Consider the following 16,966-nt stretch of genomic DNA (forward strand, 5'->3'; position numbering starts at 1 on the left):
CGGCTCTGTTTCAGCTCTGTTCACAACACAGCCTGCTTCAGCAGGTTTGTCATGTGTTTCTCTGGATATGAAACGAAAATTCCTGGCTTAAATAATAAAGGACAAGGGAAAACATTCCAGTTCTCTGCTGCTGTACAACTGCTCTGTTTTCTTAGTTGAAACCACCAAAATGAAATATTGCTACAGTGTGTGTGTGTGTGTGTGTGTGTGTGTGTGTGTGTGAGAGAGAGAGAGAGAGAGAGAGAGAGAGAGAGAGAGAGAGAGAGAGAGAGAGAGAATATCTTTATCAGAACATCCAGTATTTTTTCTCCATCTTGAGTTGTTACAAAAACAAAGCAGTTTCCTCAAACCTTGAGGTTATCTCTGCCAGGTCCTCCTTCTAGAGACTTAAGGGGTGAGATGTGTGGTGAGGAATTTAATAAGCTCTGATATTGTTTATGTTATGTTTATGAGAGGTTGGACAATTCTCAAAAGAAACATGGAGGTGAGCGAACGCGGTAGAGGTATGGGAATAATCTCCTAGCTGAGAAGTTTCCCTGCTTTCCCCCTCCACTATGAAGGCACTAGAATTTCAGGATCAAAATGTTCTTCACCCTAGGGGCAGGGAGTTGTTGTTGTCGGCATCCATCTGTCTTAAGAGACAATGGAGTGTGCTTCCGGGGGTGAAGTCAAACTGCTGTGTTAGCAGCACTGAAGTGATATTCTATAGTGTGCAAGCCTGGGCAGTGTGTATGCCCAGATGACAGGGCTCCACTCTCGGCCTTGCTGATATGGTCCAAAGAAAAGCAGAGCAAGATATAGAGGCTCCTATTTGTGGAAACATTTAAAAGGGCAGTTGGCACTTCTGAATTGCTGCCATTTGAAATAAATACTTACCTCATGAGTCCATAAGGGGTTTGAAGGACACCCCTAGAAGATGGATTTGAATTACTCTGCAAGATGAAACTACAATGTTTTTTTCTAGCTTCTCCCTTCGCTCTTGAAAAGGCACTTTTCAATTCATTGGCTTAAGAAACTCCTGGAATATGCTCAGTAGAGGTTAGCTGTCCATATATTATGTGTAACCTAGCTATGGCTTGCACATGAGAGCAGATACAACCTCCTTGGAGAAGCCCACATTTTACCACTGGATCAAATCAAACAAGGACTGTGCCTGGGGGCGGGGCAAAGCACACCTCACATTTATTGTGCACAGAGGATACGACCTTAGGGGTGACATCTTCAGTGGCACTGATGGCTACATCAAAATTTTCTCCCAAGGTCAAGAAAGGAGGGCCAGACTCATTGAAAATAATGACAACCCTTGAAACCCTGGATTTGGGACTTTAATGCTGACAGGCTACAATGAGGTCAAGCTAGAGGTCTGGGACAAAGATATCTGGTATGATAAGCTTAGCATCCAACCTGAGTCCCTCTCTTCACCATGGAATTATATTTTTTTAGTTTGCATTGCATGCAGAACAGGTGGGGGTATCTCTGACCTGTGAGTCAAATGTGAGTCACCAGGGGTTCAAATTTGGCCTGCAGGGCCATTCCCCCAAAACCATACACACCCGTCCCACTATATACTGTACAGTATATGTGATATCAGTACGGGGCAGACAGAGATGTGGCTGCCAGTGCATAATCAGGAGCCTTACATTAGGCTTCTTATCATGCATGCTGTGGGATTGATGGGTGATTGAGCGAAGGTCAGCAGAAAGCAGGCTTTGGCGATGCAGCTATGCATTGTGTTTTGAAGTCCCGACTTTAGGACTTCAAGGCGCCCAATCACTTGACAGCATTGTGGTGACTGGCAGACTTGCCCACTTGTCATATTTGGCCCATGAGGCTAGCTGTGATAAGGATAAATAAAGATATGGCTTCTTGGAGCCAAATGGTTTCTCCACTTCCTGGCACCATTGCAACTCTTTTTATGAGGTCCCCTCCAGACATTTTGGGTTTTGTTTTATTTTTTAAAAAAATTGGCTTCCTTATAAGGATTTTCCTCACAAAAATAAATAGTCCCTTTTCCCCAGTAGTGGCCGCTCATTATCCTGGTATGATTGTTCCTGTTTTGTCTTAAATTTTAAACCTCAAATAGACAAGAGTTTAAAGCGGTTCTCTCAGGCTCACCCATGTAGAAAGCTTCTCCTTTCCACTGGACTCTGCCAAAGGTAAGAAAAAACCACCCTTCGAAACTCTCTTATTTTTTTAATGTGCAAAAGCTTTGTGACTGTAGCAGTCCTTGAATGGCAGGCTGGAAACATTAAATCACACCCAGAAGAGGCCTTTAGTGTCTGCAGAAGTGGGACAGATGAAAAGATGGGGTGTTAAGACGGTTTGAGAATGGGGTTCACCCTTCTCCTCCTCCTCCTCCTCCCTCTCTCTCACACACAAACCACTTTTCAGGAAAGCCGCCAGGAAACCCCTCCCTCTCACACAGACACAGAAACACACAACACACTGGCTTTTGTTATTTTCCTATAATCCAAGACATGTGTGACAGAATTGGAAGCAGCTGGAAAGGAAGAAAGCGGGAAGGCCAAAGAAGCATCCTATTTGCTAAGAACGTGATTGGAAACTGTCCTGTTTGTTTTCGGGGCAGGGGGGTGAGTGAGTTTATACCCGTCCAATCTCTGTTTAGCAAGAATATGAAAGAGAAAGTAGGTCAGTGGGAGAGGGAGGGAATTGGAAAAATAGCCTGCGGGTGGGAACAGAGATGGAAAGACAATTCGTTGTAGCGCCATGTAATGTACACTGAGAGGCAAAGCAGTTTGGAAATGACAGAACGGGTAAGGTTTGCCACTGCATTCATATATTTTTTATTATGAATGAGTTTATATTGCACTGTATACCCTTAATTAAACCCACAGGCTGGAAGCCTCCCCCCTGCCCAAATGAATATCATGCAGAGTATATTTGGGTTTACACTGAATTGACGTTCTGCATTCCCAAGATGCAAATATATGTAACACTTAAAGCTTTACTCCTTGTTGCAACTCTATGGCATAGGAAGTGACATCTGTTGGGTTTCTGCCCATCACCAAGCTATTAAAGATAGAGGGCAGGATAGGAGATGGTGCCAGGTCAGGAAGAGCTTCTGGTGCCCAGGTGGTACATGCCTGTTTTTGGATTGCAGTTGGAACGTCCATGCTTAGTTCCAGGGCTTCCTCTTAATGTTTACGTTCCTGCTGTATGGTTGGTGGCCTCCTCAGCCATGAAGTTCACTGGGTGGCCAGTCCTTGGGCAAGTTGCTGAACTTCATCCTAATGAGGGAATAGCCCATGTGGTGCTCTTCAGACATTGCTAGACTACAGCCACATCCCTGACCCTTGACGGTGCTGGATGGGGCTAAAGGGAATTGCGAGTCCAGCAACATCTGAAGAGCACTATGCTGGTCACCCATGCCCTTAAACCACTGTGGATAAGCTGTGGCCCTCCAGATTCCCATCATCCCTAGCCATTGCGACATTCTTGTTGGGGCTAATGGGAGCTGTCATGAACCAAAGTATAGGGCCAAAGGTTCCCCACACTGGGCCTCAGGTACATTAGCAGTGGCCATGGGTTGGGGGGGACGGGACCTACTTGGCATATATAATGTCCCAGGCTCACCTGCTGGTAGTTCCAGTTCAGAAGGATCAGGTAGGAACAGGTGATGAGAAACACCCTCTGCATGAGACCCTGGAGAGCTTCTGCCAGAGTGGACAGTCTTGGGTTAGATAGACAAATAGTGTGACTTGGTAAAACACAGCTCCCTGACGCCCAGTACGATGAGATAAAAGTTCATTTAAGCAAGGATGAGTGTTTTGTTTGAAAAGAGGGGCTCACAGATGTGGGAAATGCCTGAATGGTGCAAAGAAGCCCTCTCTGTTTTGTTCTGCAGGGTTATTTACAAACCTCCTGCCTCCTGGAGTGAAGGATCCCACCAGAGCAATCATGTTCCAACAGCACCTTTTCCTAGCAGCCCTCCTCCCATTTCTCTTCCTACTTCCACCAACAACTTCCAGCCACTGCCAGACGTTCCACAGATCCATCTGCATGAAGCAGGAGACCTTTGTGCCTGGCCATAACTATATTGGCGAGGGGGTGGACATCACCTCTCTGGAGAGAAAGGGAGCGTATGTGGTGGACACCGGCCGATGGCAGGGCCCCAATGGGACGTGCAAACTCTGCCGGAATCCCTTGATGAACGGGCAGCTGCAGAAACTCCCCTTGGCTGGCGTGGACTGGCAGGTGGTCCGCTCGTGCCATCGGCAAGTCAGCAGCTCCGTGGAGAATTTGGATGTGGATGTCGCCAACGCGATGGCCACGGAGGTGAAGAATGACTGGAAAGTAGACCTGGGTTTGGAGATGGAGACGAACAACGACAGGGAAGAAGACCCGGGGCTGCCTAAGGCCCGCGTGGCTTTTGCTGGGTCTCGATCCCGGATGGCTATTTATGCGCATGAAAAATCCCGTCAGGACAGTTACAGCTTTGTGAGGCAAGAGATTTCCTGCGCATACTACAGGTGAGCACCAGTAGCCCTCTCAAGAGGGACTTGCGTAGTCTGGTAAAACATCTGCCCTGGTTGACAGTTCGTTTCTGGGCCCAATTTAAGGTCTCAAATTAGTGTTTAAAGTTCTAAGTGATTCAGGACCTAAGTACCTGAAAGACTGCCTCCTTCCCCATAGACACCCTCTGGTGTTATGAGCAGCAGAGGGGACCCTCTTGGTTTCTCCGCCACTCTCACAAGCATGGCCTAGGAGAAGACATTCTCTGTGGCAGCTCCTACGCTGTGGAATCCCTCCCCACAGAGGTGGGTCTGGCAGCTTCATAATTCAGCTTTCAGTGAATGCTGAAGACACACCTCTTTACCCTGCCATTCATTCATTCATTCATTCATTTTTTTCCAGTTTTATACATTTCAATGATTTTACAATCATTTTAACGTTTCAAAACACGGCTTCCTTCCCCCTCTTTCTGCGGTTCCTATATATATATATATATATATATATATATATATATATATATATATACATATTCCAAATTAACTCAATTTACTCATTTATTCGTCTACTTTAAATATATACTCTTATAAAACTGCAGGTTATTACAATAACCCTGCCAATGTTCTTATCTGTTTACAGTTTATTTGTAAATATTCCATAAATCATTTTCATTCTTTTTCAAATGTTTGTTATCTTGATTTCTTATTTTTCCAGCAAGCTTCGCCATTTCTGCATATTCCGTAAGTTTTTGTATCCGTTGTTCTTTTGCTGGGACTTCTTTTTCTTCTTTCCCTGCCTTTTGACACTAGCTGTGTACATTTTTAGGACCCACCTTGTTTCTGTGGTTGTTGTTTTATGCATCCTGTTTTAATTGTAACCATTCCAGGATGAAGAGCAGACAATAAAATAATAACAATCTTTGCTCCTTCGGCACAGAATGCTATAAACTTTCTATAAACTTTGCTTACAAGATTCTGCTCCACTTTTTCTCTGCCTGTGCAGGCTGAGACTCCTCCAGAAACCCTCGCTGCTGGCCTCACACTTCTCCCGCGCTGTGGCCAGGCTGCCAAGGAATAATAACTCCGAGGAATACCAGCATTTTATCAACATCTATGGCACCCACTACATCAGCCATGTGCAACTGGGTGGGCGACTGCGCCACCTGCTGGCTGTGCAAACCTGCAAGATGGCCTTGTGGGGGATTACCGCTTCCACCATCCAGCGCTGCTTGAATTGGGGTGCTTCTCTTGGAGTTGACTGGCTGTTCGGCTCCGCTTCCCTGAGCTCCAAGTGTGAAGATCTCAAGAGGGCCTACTCCCGTGGAATCCTCGAGGACGCTGATGCCAAGCAGCACATCGAAGTTGTGGGAGGAGATAAGCAGGTGGAGATGCTCTTCTCCAAAGCTGGAGAAGCCCAACTCTTCTCTGCATGGATGGAGAGTGCAAAAACAAAGCCTGGGATGGTTTCCTACTCCCTCCTACCCTTACACACCTTGTTGAACCAGAGAGACCCAAGGAGGGATTTGCTGAAGCAAGCCATTGTGGGCCATATCAACCAGAGAGCCCTCAAGAGGGACTGTCCACAACAGTGTCCACGCTGGAGCTCTCAGAGCTCAGGTGAGCAATGCACCTGCCTGTGTCAGCAGGACGGCCTCAACAACGATATGTGCTGTGCCTGGCAGCGAGGCAGGGCCCGCCTCACGTTTGTTGTGGTCAACGGATCCAAGCTTTGGGGCGACCACTTCACGGCCACCGATGCTTATGTCAGGATTTTCTTCCAAGGTCAAGAAATGAGAACCAGCGTCGTCAGAAACGACAACAACCCTCAGTGGTCGGAAACCCTGGACTTTGGGACGGTCACATTGGCAGACCACAATTCTTTTGAGGTTCAGCTCTGGGACAAAGACGTCTGGCGAGATGACCTTCTGCAGGGCTGTTTCCACCGGCTGGAGGCCGGGGCTGGGACTATCCGGCACAGATGTTATGCGCCTCATGGATACGTCGAGTATTATTACTTGCTGGAATGTGGCCGCACGTTGGGTGGCCCTAGCTGTCAAAATTATGTCCCCCTACGACTGCCAACTTCTCATTTCAACTAGTCACCCCCTGCTAATTCAGTGCTTTTTTCTTGTTCCATTCATTTCAGGATGATGGGATTTGTAGTCCAACAATGGCCAGAAGGCCACAGGTTCCCCCACCACTGAGGGGCAGAGTTGGGACAGACTCTATTGAGACAGAGTCAGAAGGAATCTGGCAGATCTGGGGCTGGGGCCTAGCTGGTCCACATTGTTATAAACATACAAAGCATCTTCATGCAGAGTGAGACCACTTGTTTGTCTGGCCTTATACTCTGCCTGGAAGAGGCCAAGCTTTCAGGATTCCTCAGGCAGAGATCATCTCTAAGACTGTTTCCTATCTCTGCTGTTTTCCTGCAGCTATGAGTCAGCGTCTGGAGATTCCCAACCCCACAAGAGTGGCTGAATCACCAGTTTCTTTCTCTCCAACTCCTGCGTTACAAATACATATTTATGTTTACACATGCGTTGCTTTTATGCACCTCACCCTGCAAAATCCTCCATGGATTACAGACATTCCGGGTTAGAAATTTGGTATTTTGAAAAAATAAATATGTTGCAAGGGAGCAGATATAATGAGCTCTATTCATTATAGTGGTGATGAAAATACTAGCTTCTGTGGGACATGATAAAGGCCCACAGCAAACTCCCTAGACAAACCTGTCTATCCCACCTCTCTTGATACAAATGCCCAGAGTAACAAAAGTGAATTTGTTTTTAGACCTGTAGAGGAAGAGGTGGAATTCCACACCACAGGCTCAGCTGGGTCCAGTTGCTCCTCTTCTGGAACAATTTGCTCCCAAGAGACGAAGCTATGGCTTTTAAAAGAGGCTTTGAAAGAGAATCAGATAAATTCATGGAGGTGAAGGTTATCAATGACTACTAGGCATGATGGCTAGATTCTACCTCCACTGCCAGAGGTGGGAACACTGCTATTGAGCTCAGGACCTGCTTCCGGCCTTCCTACGGGCATGGTTTATGGTGTTTTATGCGCTTTTCTTTGTGCCTTGTGTCCTTAGCAATCATCTTAGTGGTTTTCCCACCTGTAATTGGGATGTTTTGATAAGCACCATATGGTACACCAGATAAGCACGCTTGGTACCCCTGGAATTTTGCACTGCTCAAAGACTGGGGTGCTGTGTAATAATACAAAAGGAAAGGAGGTCTGTGGGAGAGGGTGGGAATTGGATGGGGGGAACAGCTTGCAAGTGACAATGATCAGAGCAGGGAAAGAGATGAGTACCCTCAGTTGATTTCCTTCTTCTTTGCAGCATATTATGTTATAAAGTCACCAGCATTTTACAGATGTTTTACAGCATTTTACAAGCTGTCTGAGGACAAACGCCGGCTCCCTCGGCCAGTAAAGCGAGATGAGCGCCACAACCCAAGTCGTCCATGACTGGACTTAACGGTCAGGGGTCCCTTTACCTTTTGCACATGTCCTAGTGCTTCTTTTATGATTGGACGTAAAAGGAAGTTGTTGGGAAAATAAATTGATGGAGTGTTCCACTCCCCGAATGCCTCCTGGATAAATACAATCTAATTTTATTCTCCAAAGTTTCAATGATCAATGCAAATAGCAGTGGGAACAAAGGATGTCCTACTTAGGTCCTGTCTTAAGATGTGCACACAGGTAAGAGAATCCATTTGTGGCTGTTGTTGCAGACAACCCCAAGATCAATTAAAGATAAAATCATTTCTAAATTTAGGTGTGTTTTGTTTTGTTTGTTTTTTAAAAAAACACCTTTTCGGAAACACCCACTCCACATAGTCAAAATCTCTGAATGTGTCTAGAGAGACAATTCCCCACCCCACCCCAAGTCAGATTCTGTGTCACATTGAGTGCCCTTTGGATCAAGTCAACCATGTTTTCTCCAGGAATAAAGCTTGTCAGATCAGTAGATATAAACCAACCAATACAGTGGTACCTCGGGTTGCATACGCTTCAGGTTACACTCTGCTAACCCAGAAATATTACCTCGGGTTAAGAACTTTGCTTCAGGATGAGAACAGAAATCGTGTAGTGGCGGCGTGGCGGCAGCGGGAGGCCCCATTAGCTAAAGTGGTGCTTCAGGTTAAGAACAGTTTCGTATTAAGAACAGACCTCCAGAACGAATTAAGTACTTAACCCGAGGTACCACTCTATGTACATTTAACCTGAAAACTATAACTGGCAATAATAATTTGTTAGGCTGCATCCCAGGCCATTGGCTATGCTGGCTGGAGCTGATGAGAATCATCATCATAATTAAACAATTGTACTTAACATGCCAGTCCCCCACTATATATGTGATGTTGATCTATGGGACAGGTAGACACGACTTCCAGTGCATAATCGGGAACATTATAGTATGCTCCAGAACATGCAGAGGCAAGAGAAAGCAGGTGTTGGGTCCACAGCCCATCAGTTGAGCCAAGGTCAGTGGAAAGCAGGCTTTGGCAGTATCGCTCTACATGGAGCTTTGAAGTCCCAACATGCCCAATCACCTGACATCATTGTGGTGACTGACAGATGGGTGTCCCCGCCCCTTTGTCACATTTGCCCCACAAGGCTAGATCTAATAAGAATAAGGATCTGGCCTGTGGAGCAAAAATGTTCCCCCACTCCCTAGAACAATTTTATGAGGCCTATGCCAAACTTTTTGCATGGGGGGGGGGAGTCTTCCTTATAAGGAATTTCCTCACAAAAGCAAACGGTCCATTTAGTGGCCACTCACTATCCTGGTATGATGGTTTCAGTTTTGCCTTGAATTTTCAACCTCAAAAGAAAGTGGTCCTCTCAGGCTCACCAACCTGCAGAATCTTTCCTTGCCACTGGAGCTCTCTGCCAAAGGTAAGAAAGGACAATCCTTCCCAAAAAATTATTTATTTATTATGCGCAAAAGAAGGCCTTCCTTCTTGACTCCATGACTGTAGCAGTCACTGATTCGAATTGGGAATGGCAGATTGGAATGGCAGACTGCTTTTGGTATTTACAAAGGTATGGAGTGGATAAAGAATTGGGTGATAAGAGGGTTTGAGATGGGGTTCATCCCTCTTCTTGCCATATATATATATAGAGAGAGAGAGAGAGAGAGAGAGACAGAGACAGAGACAGAGACCAGGAAACCCCTGCATCCACCACCACCCCTATCTCTCACACATACACACAAAAATACACTGGTGTTTGTGACTCCTGTAATTCACACTATTAACACGAGAATTTGATAAAGTGGGAAAGAAGAGAAGAATCCAATTTTCTGAGAATGCGACGGGGTGCGGTCCTGTCCGTTCAGGGGTGGAGGGGTGAGTGAGTGTCCACCAATCCAATCTTGGTTTAGAGACATGCAAAAGACAAAGCAGATCGGTTGGCAAGGGAGGGAACTGGTGGGAACAGAAACCGAAAGGCAGCTGTTGTGGTGCCACGTACTACACTGAGAAGGCAAAGCAGTTCGGAAATTACAGAGCGGGTAAGCTTGCTACTATATTCATTATTTATTATTGTAAATGAGTTTATATTCCACCATGTACTCCTAATGACACCCACAAGCTGGAAGCCCCCACCCCACAGACACTCCCAGCATAAAAGATTTAAGATGCAGAGTGTATCTGGGCTTACACCAGACTGATGTTCTGTGTTCCAAAGATGTGAAGAGATGCAACAGTTAAAGCTTTCCTCCTTGCTCTATCCTGGAGGAAGTGACATATATTGGTCTTCTACTTGTCACCAAGCTTGGAAAGAAAAGGCAACAGTGCTAGGTCAGGGAGAACATCTGGTGCCCAGATTATACATGCCTGTTTTTAGATGGAAATCGGGACTTCTTTGGTTAGTCCCAAGGCTTCCTCTTCATATTTATCTTCCTGCTGTACATTCAGTCGCCTCCTCAGCCATGAAGTTCACTGGGTGGCCAACATTAGAACTTCAGTCTAATTATGGAATAGCCAATGTTCAGACATTGCTCAACTAAAGCAACATCCCTGACCATTGACAGCCCTGGCTGGGGTTGATGGGAGTTGTGAGTCCAGCAACATCTGATTTCAATTTGAACTTAGCCTGATCTTTTATTCCCCTTCCTTCCCTCCCCCTCCCCTTTTTATGAAGATTACCCGCTCTGGGATCCCACAGCTAATTCTCCCCTGGTCTCCTTGCTGGCCCAAATAGGACTAATTTAGCAGCTAGCTCTGGTGATCATCTACTGTTTATTGGATGGATTTCCCCCCTAAATTGATTTTTGAATTCTGAATTTATTGTTATTCATGTTTTATACTTTATTTTATGCTGTTTTTTGTTGCATCAATTAAGTGTTTAAATTTGTTGTTAGCCGCCCTGAGCCCAGTTTTCTGAACCAGGAAGGGGGTATAAATAAAATATGATGATGATGATGATGATGATGAGCTCCATGCTGGTGACCCATGACCCAGCCTGTGGTCCTCCAGGCTGTTGCTAAACAATAGGTCCTACATTCTTGGCAATTGAGCCATGGTTGCTAGGGCTGGTGAGAGCTTTAGCTCAGCAACATCTGCAAGGCCAACGGTTCCCCACACCTGGCCCAGCATATACCATTAGGAGTAGCCATGGCCCACTTTTTTATTTTATTCTCTTATTTCCGTATTTTATAAATTCAATAAAAATATTATTAAAAAAAATAAATAAAAAAAATGTAAAGAGGTGGAAGGGACATTCTTTCACCTCTGGTGGACTTGCCCGAAAGTGAAGGCCTTTTGGGAGATGATTCATAATGAACTAAAAAAGGTACTTACCTAAGAAACCGGAGGCCTTCCTTCTGGGCATTGTGGACCAGAGAGTGCTTAAGAAAGATAGAATTTTTTTTATGTATGCTACTACAGCAGCAAGGATCCTGATTGCAAAGCACTGGAAGACACAAGATTTACCCACGCTGGAAGAATGGCAGACGCAGTTGATGGACTATATGGAATTGGCCGAAATGACTGGCAGAATCCGAGACTCGGGAGAAGAAACAATTGAGGAGGACTGGAAAAAATTTAAGGACTATTTGAAAAAACACTACAAGCTGTATGAATGTTAAAAAATGCACTTTTTAGGAAACTACAGCTTCAGCAATTGTAAGTTAATGAAATGGAAATTAAGGTACAAGAAGTTAGAGGTGGAATATTGAAACAACTTTATTGTGTTTAAATTAAAATCTTTAAGATTTGGGTTACAACATTTTTGAAACTAGGTAACACGATAAAATGAAAGATACAATAAGTTTTGAAATAATTTAACAAATTGCTGATGTTCTGTATTACAGAGAACGCAGGGTTTGGAGGATGCGGGGAAGTCCATTAGATTTGCTGGGGGGGGAAAAGAACATGGAAATTTGTAACTTTTTTTATTTTATTCTCTTATTTCCGTATTTTATAAATTCAATAAAAATATTATATATAAAAAAAGGAGTAGCCATGGCCCAGTGGTAGAGCATCTACTTTGTAGAAGCCAACAGGTTCAGTTCCTGGTCCCTCCAGTTAGAAAGGGTCGGTTAGCAACAGGTGACGTGAAAAGAGGGACTCTCAAATGTGGGAAATGCTTGAATGGTCAAATAAGTCTTCTCTGTTTTATTTCCCATGGTAATTTGAAGCCATCTGCCCCACTGGGGGGAAGGATCATACCAGAACAATCATGTCCAAACAACACCTCTTCCTAGCAGCCTTCCTCCTATTTCTCTTCCAACTTCCACCAACAACTCCCAGCGACTGCCATCGGCACCCCACCTCCATCTGCATAAAGCAGGACACCTTTGTGCCTGGCCACACCTATATTGGTCAGGGGGTTGACATCACCACTCTGGAGAGAAAGGGAGCGTTTGTGGTGGACACCAGCCAATGGCAGGGCCCCAACGGGACGTGCATCCTCTGTCGGAATCACTTGATGAACGGGCAGCTGCAGAAACTCCCTTTAGCTGTTGCGGACTGGCAGGTGGTCCGCTCGTGCCGTCGGCAAGTCAGCAGCTCCGTGGAGGATTTGGATATGGATGTTGCCAATGCAATGGCCACGGAGGTGAAGAATGACTGGAAAGCAGGTTTGGGATTGGACATAGGGCTGGGGTTTGGCACAGTGCTGAGCAAATTAGGGCTGGAGCTGCCTAAGATGCGGGTGGCCCTTGCTGGATCTCACTCCCGGATGGCTATTTATGCACATGAGAAATCCCATCATGACAGTTACAGCTTTGTGAGGCAAGAGGTCTACTGCACACACTACAGGTGAGCATCGGTATCCCTTTAGAGATACAATCAAAGTAAATGATGAGCGGGCGTCCTCAGCGGGAAGTTGGATCAAACAGATATAGCAATTCCAGCAGAGGTTTCTAGTGAACTGTGTACTGCCCCCACAGGGTTCAGTTATTCATTCGTTCTTACTATTCCATTGTTAGACTTCTCTCTCAAATCAGATAGCATTCAACAAAACTCCACAAAGCTCTTATACATAGAGTTACTGAAGACTCAAACAAAGGAGGAAGGGAAGCTTTCTTCTTGTTTTGGGGAGAGCCAATAGAAAGAAAGGATAATAGGAAGCAGTAGGCAGATCATCAGGTTGGTTGCAGGCTCAGATGTTCAGGAATTAGGGAAGTGGGCTGGAGGTGGTTAAGTGGCCAGGTCGGGCAGGGTGATTCAGATCAAGAGCTCAGCCCCAGAAGAGCCAGGGGTGAGTCCTGGGAAATAATGTGCACCAGTTGATTGACTGATTGTCACCGTATCTTTAGTCAACACTGTCACTGGAGGCTCAGGTAACCTTGGTGGCTAGCAGTATTTTGCCCCAGCACTGCCTGCTTCACCAGTTCTGGGCCCCTTTGGAGAGAAATTATTTGTCTGTCTTCCATGCTCTGGTAACTCCCAGGTTGGATTACTGCAATGCATTCTACATGGGGCTGTCCTTGAAGAACATTTAGAAACTTCAGCTGGTCTAAAATGCTGCAGCCAGCTTACTGGCTGGGATTTTTTCAAAGAGGGCCAGATTTGATGACATGACCATGCGTGAGGGATGACCAAAGTTGGTTTTTTTAGGGTTGAGGCTGAGCTTTTTTAATATTGAAGGTTTTGGTTTTTTTAGGATTTTACCCCAGGAGATAAACCGCCACAAGGGCCAGATTAAATCGACCAGCGGGGCGGATTAGGCCCCCGAAACAGACATTGGACATGCCTGGTTTAGCTCTAACATATACCCCACTACATTTTAAAGCAGCTGCATTGGTTGCCAGTTCGTTTCCAGTTCCAATTCAAGATGCTCAAATTTGTGTTTAAAGTCCTCTTGTATGTGTACGCTTCCTCTCTTCTGATTCGCAGGAAACTCTGTGGGCCTTTACAGGGGAGGGATAACATGTTGAAGAGGAAGAAGATCCCTGAAACTTTGCAGGCTTCCCTTCCCTCAAAAAGATGGAGGATTATGGGTGTGGGTGGTGTGGTGTGGGTAAAACTATAAACTTTGCTTCTAGAATAGAATAGAATAGAATAGAAAATAGAATAGAATCATAGAGTTGGAAGAGACCACAAGGGCCATCGAGTCCAACCCCCTGCCAAGCAGGAAACACCATCAGAGCACTCCTGACATATGGTTGTCAAGCCTCTGCTTAAAGACCTCCAAAGAAGGAGACTCCACCACACTCCTTGGCAGCAAATTGCACTGTCGAACAGCTCTTACTGTCAGGAAGTTCTTCCTAATGTTTAGGTGGAGTCTTCTTTCTTGTAGTTTGGATCCATTACTCCATGTCTGCTTCTCTGGAGCAGCAGAAAACAACCTTTCTCCCTCCTCTATATGACATCCTTTTATATATTTGAACATGGCTATCATATCACCCCTTAACCTCCTCTTCTCCAGGCTAAACATGCCCAGCTCCCTTAGCCGTTCCTCATAAGGCATCGTTTCCAGGCTTTTGACCATTTTGGTTGCCCTCCTCTGAACACGTTCCAGTTTGTCAGTGTCCTTCTTGAACTGTGGTGCCCAGAACTGGACACAGTACTCCAGGTGAGGTCTGACCAGAGCAGAATACAGTGGCACTATTACTTCCCTTGATCTAGATGCTATACTCCTATTGATGCAGCCCAGAATTGCATTGGCTTTTTTAGCTGCCGCGTCACACTGTTGGCTCATGTCAAATTTGTGGCATGGAGTCAACCAAGACTCCTAGATCCTTTTCACATGTACTGCTCTCAAGCCAGGTGTCACCCATCTTGTATTTGTGCCTCTCATTTTTTTTGCTTCTAATATCCTGCTCCTCTTTTTCTCTTCTTGAGCAGGCTGAGACTCCCCCATAGACCCTCACCGCTGTCCTCTCACTTTGCCCAGCATGTGGCCGAACTGCCAATAAAGAACAACTCTGAGGAATACCAGCATTTTATCGACAGCTATGGCACCCACTACATCAGCCAGGTAGACCTTGGGGGCCGAGTTCGCCACCTGCTGGCTGTGCAGACATGCAAGATGGCCTTGTGGGGGGTTACAGCTTCCAGCATCGAGGATTGCTTAAAGCGGAGGTTTTCTTTGGGAAACAATGAGGTATTTGGGTCCACTTCCCAAAATGCCAGGTGTGAAGCGATCCAGAAGTTCTACAGTCGTGGAGTCTCGCATGAAAACTATGCCAAGCAGCAAATTGAAGTTGAGGGAGGAGATAAGCAGATCGAGATTCTCTTCTCAAAAGCCAGAGGAGCTCAACTCTTCTCGGAATGGGAAAACAGTGCAAAAGCACAGCCTGGGCTGGTTTCCTATTCCCTCCAGCCCTTGCACATGTTGCTGAACCACCAGGACCCAAGGAGGGATTTGCTGAAGCAAGCCATTGCGAGTCATATAAACCGGAAGGCCCTGAAGAGAGAGTGTCCGCAGCGGTGTCCACGTTGGAGCTCCCAGAGCTCAGTTGAGCGATGCACCTGCCTTTGTCAGGAGGATCGCCTCAACAACAACGTGTGCTGTGCCCGACAGCGGGGTAGGGCACACCTCACCTTTGTTGTGACCAGAGGATCCAACCTTTGGGGCGACCACTTCACAGCCACCGATGCTTATGTCAGAGTTGTCTTCCAAGGTCGAGCGCTGAGGACCAGCATCGTCCCATCTGATAACGACCCCTGGTGGTATGAAACCCTGGGCTTTGGGACTGTCATGCTGAATCATGAAAACCCCATTCACATAGAAGTCTGGGACAATGATGGCTGGCGTGGTAATGAACTTTTGCAGAGGTGTACCCACAATCTGGAGGCCAGGGCTGGTGCTCAATGGTACACATGTTCTCCACAATATGGATACATTGAGTTTTATTACTTCCTGGAATGTGGCCACACGTTGAGTGGCCCCACCTGTCAAGAATATGTCCCACTCCAGCTGCCAACTTATTTTAACTAGTGTTCCCATCCGCCCATCCAAACCAAAGCTATGTCCTTCTATATTTGAGGACCTTATGCTGAATAGGTGGGAGCAGGTGCATGGAAAAGTAGTATCAGGGCATCCGGTGGCCTAACTGATGTTTCTTGCTGTACTGAAGCTCCCAGCACTCCCAGCCAGTACGGCCTATGATTAGTGGTGATGGGATTTGTAGTCCAGCAATGGCTGAAACGCCACTGGTTACCTCCCCTGAGATAAATCAAGGGGCAGAGTTGGGACAGATCCTGTTGAGACAGATTCAGATGTAATCTGGCAGTTCTGGGGTTGGGGCCTAGTTGGTCCACAGGTGGTCACAAGGAGCAAAGATGCTTTTATCAGGTGAGCTCTAGCTCTTGAGGCCCCTTGACAGCAACCACATAATTGTTTAAACTTCCCCAACCATGCCAAAGGTTCTTATAATCATACAAAGCATCTTTATATAGAGTTAGACCACTGGCTCATCTTACCCAATACTGGCAAAGGCCAGGCTCTCAGGACCACTCAGAGATCATATCCAAGCCTGCTTCCTTTCCTATCTTTGCTGTGTGTTTTTTTGAAACAGGGTAAGCCGCCAGTTTCTTTCTCTCCAACTCCTATGTTACAAATACATATTTGTGTTTACATATGTGCTGCTTTCAACCTTGCAAATCCTTAACTGGTTAAGGATATTCCAGATTTGAAATGTGGTATTCTAGAAAAATAAACATATTGCTAGGGAGCCAATATTCTGCGAACTGCCCTTGCAGACTTATGATTAAGGGCAGTATATAACAAACAAACAAACAAACAAACAAACAAATAATATCTATCTATCCATGGTGGACTTTGTGCTCTCATATTTCAGCAGCGTCCTGTTCGACTCAGTGCAACTCAGTGCCCCTCCCTCCCCCCCACCTCTCGCACTCCGTTCTGGCTAAGAGATTACTTTCTGCAGGACATGATAAAGGCCCACTGTAGAACTGTTTTAAGAACTGTTTTAAGAACTGTAGAAATAGGAGTGGAATTGCACACCGTAGCCTCGGCTGGGACTAGTTTCTCCTTGTCTGTGGAGCAAACAAGGAGAACCATTCAACCTC

General features: G+C 45.8%; 2 protein-coding genes across 5 annotated transcripts; both read left to right on the forward strand.

Annotated features, from left to right (window-relative positions):
• Positions 1-1,830: 1,830 nt before the first annotated feature.
• On the forward strand, positions 1,831-8,248 carry LOC309354503 (perforin-1-like). Of its 4 annotated transcripts, none has more exons than XM_081884673.1 (3): positions 1,831-2,156; positions 3,866-4,490; positions 5,473-8,248. In XM_081884673.1, the coding sequence occupies exons 2-3, from the start codon at positions 3,919-3,921 to the stop codon at positions 6,566-6,568; spliced, it is 1,668 nt and encodes a 555-aa protein (XP_081740799.1). In that variant the 5' UTR covers positions 1,831-2,156; positions 3,866-3,918; the 3' UTR covers positions 6,569-8,248. The 4 variants fall into 4 exon arrangements, with proteins under 4 accessions (XP_081740799.1, XP_081740797.1, XP_081740800.1 ...); XM_081884671.1 differs by lacking the exon at positions 1,831-2,156 and adding an exon at positions 2,375-2,591; XM_081884674.1 differs by lacking the exon at positions 1,831-2,156 and adding an exon at positions 2,375-2,552.
• On the forward strand, positions 8,140-16,667 carry LOC309354731 (perforin-1-like; the record flags this gene model as incomplete). The annotated part of the gene is made up of 4 exons (XM_081884994.1): positions 8,140-8,177; positions 9,312-9,377; positions 12,236-12,745; positions 14,777-16,667. 4 exons carry the CDS (start codon positions 8,140-8,142, stop codon positions 15,870-15,872), a joined length of 1,710 nt encoding a protein of 569 aa, XP_081741120.1. The 3' UTR covers positions 15,873-16,667.
• Between the last annotated feature and the right edge of the window lie 299 nt (positions 16,668-16,966).

Source organism: Podarcis melisellensis (genome assembly GCF_964234715.1).
Source record: "Podarcis melisellensis genome assembly, chromosome: 13".
Lineage (NCBI taxonomy): Eukaryota > Metazoa > Chordata > Lepidosauria > Squamata > Lacertidae > Podarcis > Podarcis melisellensis.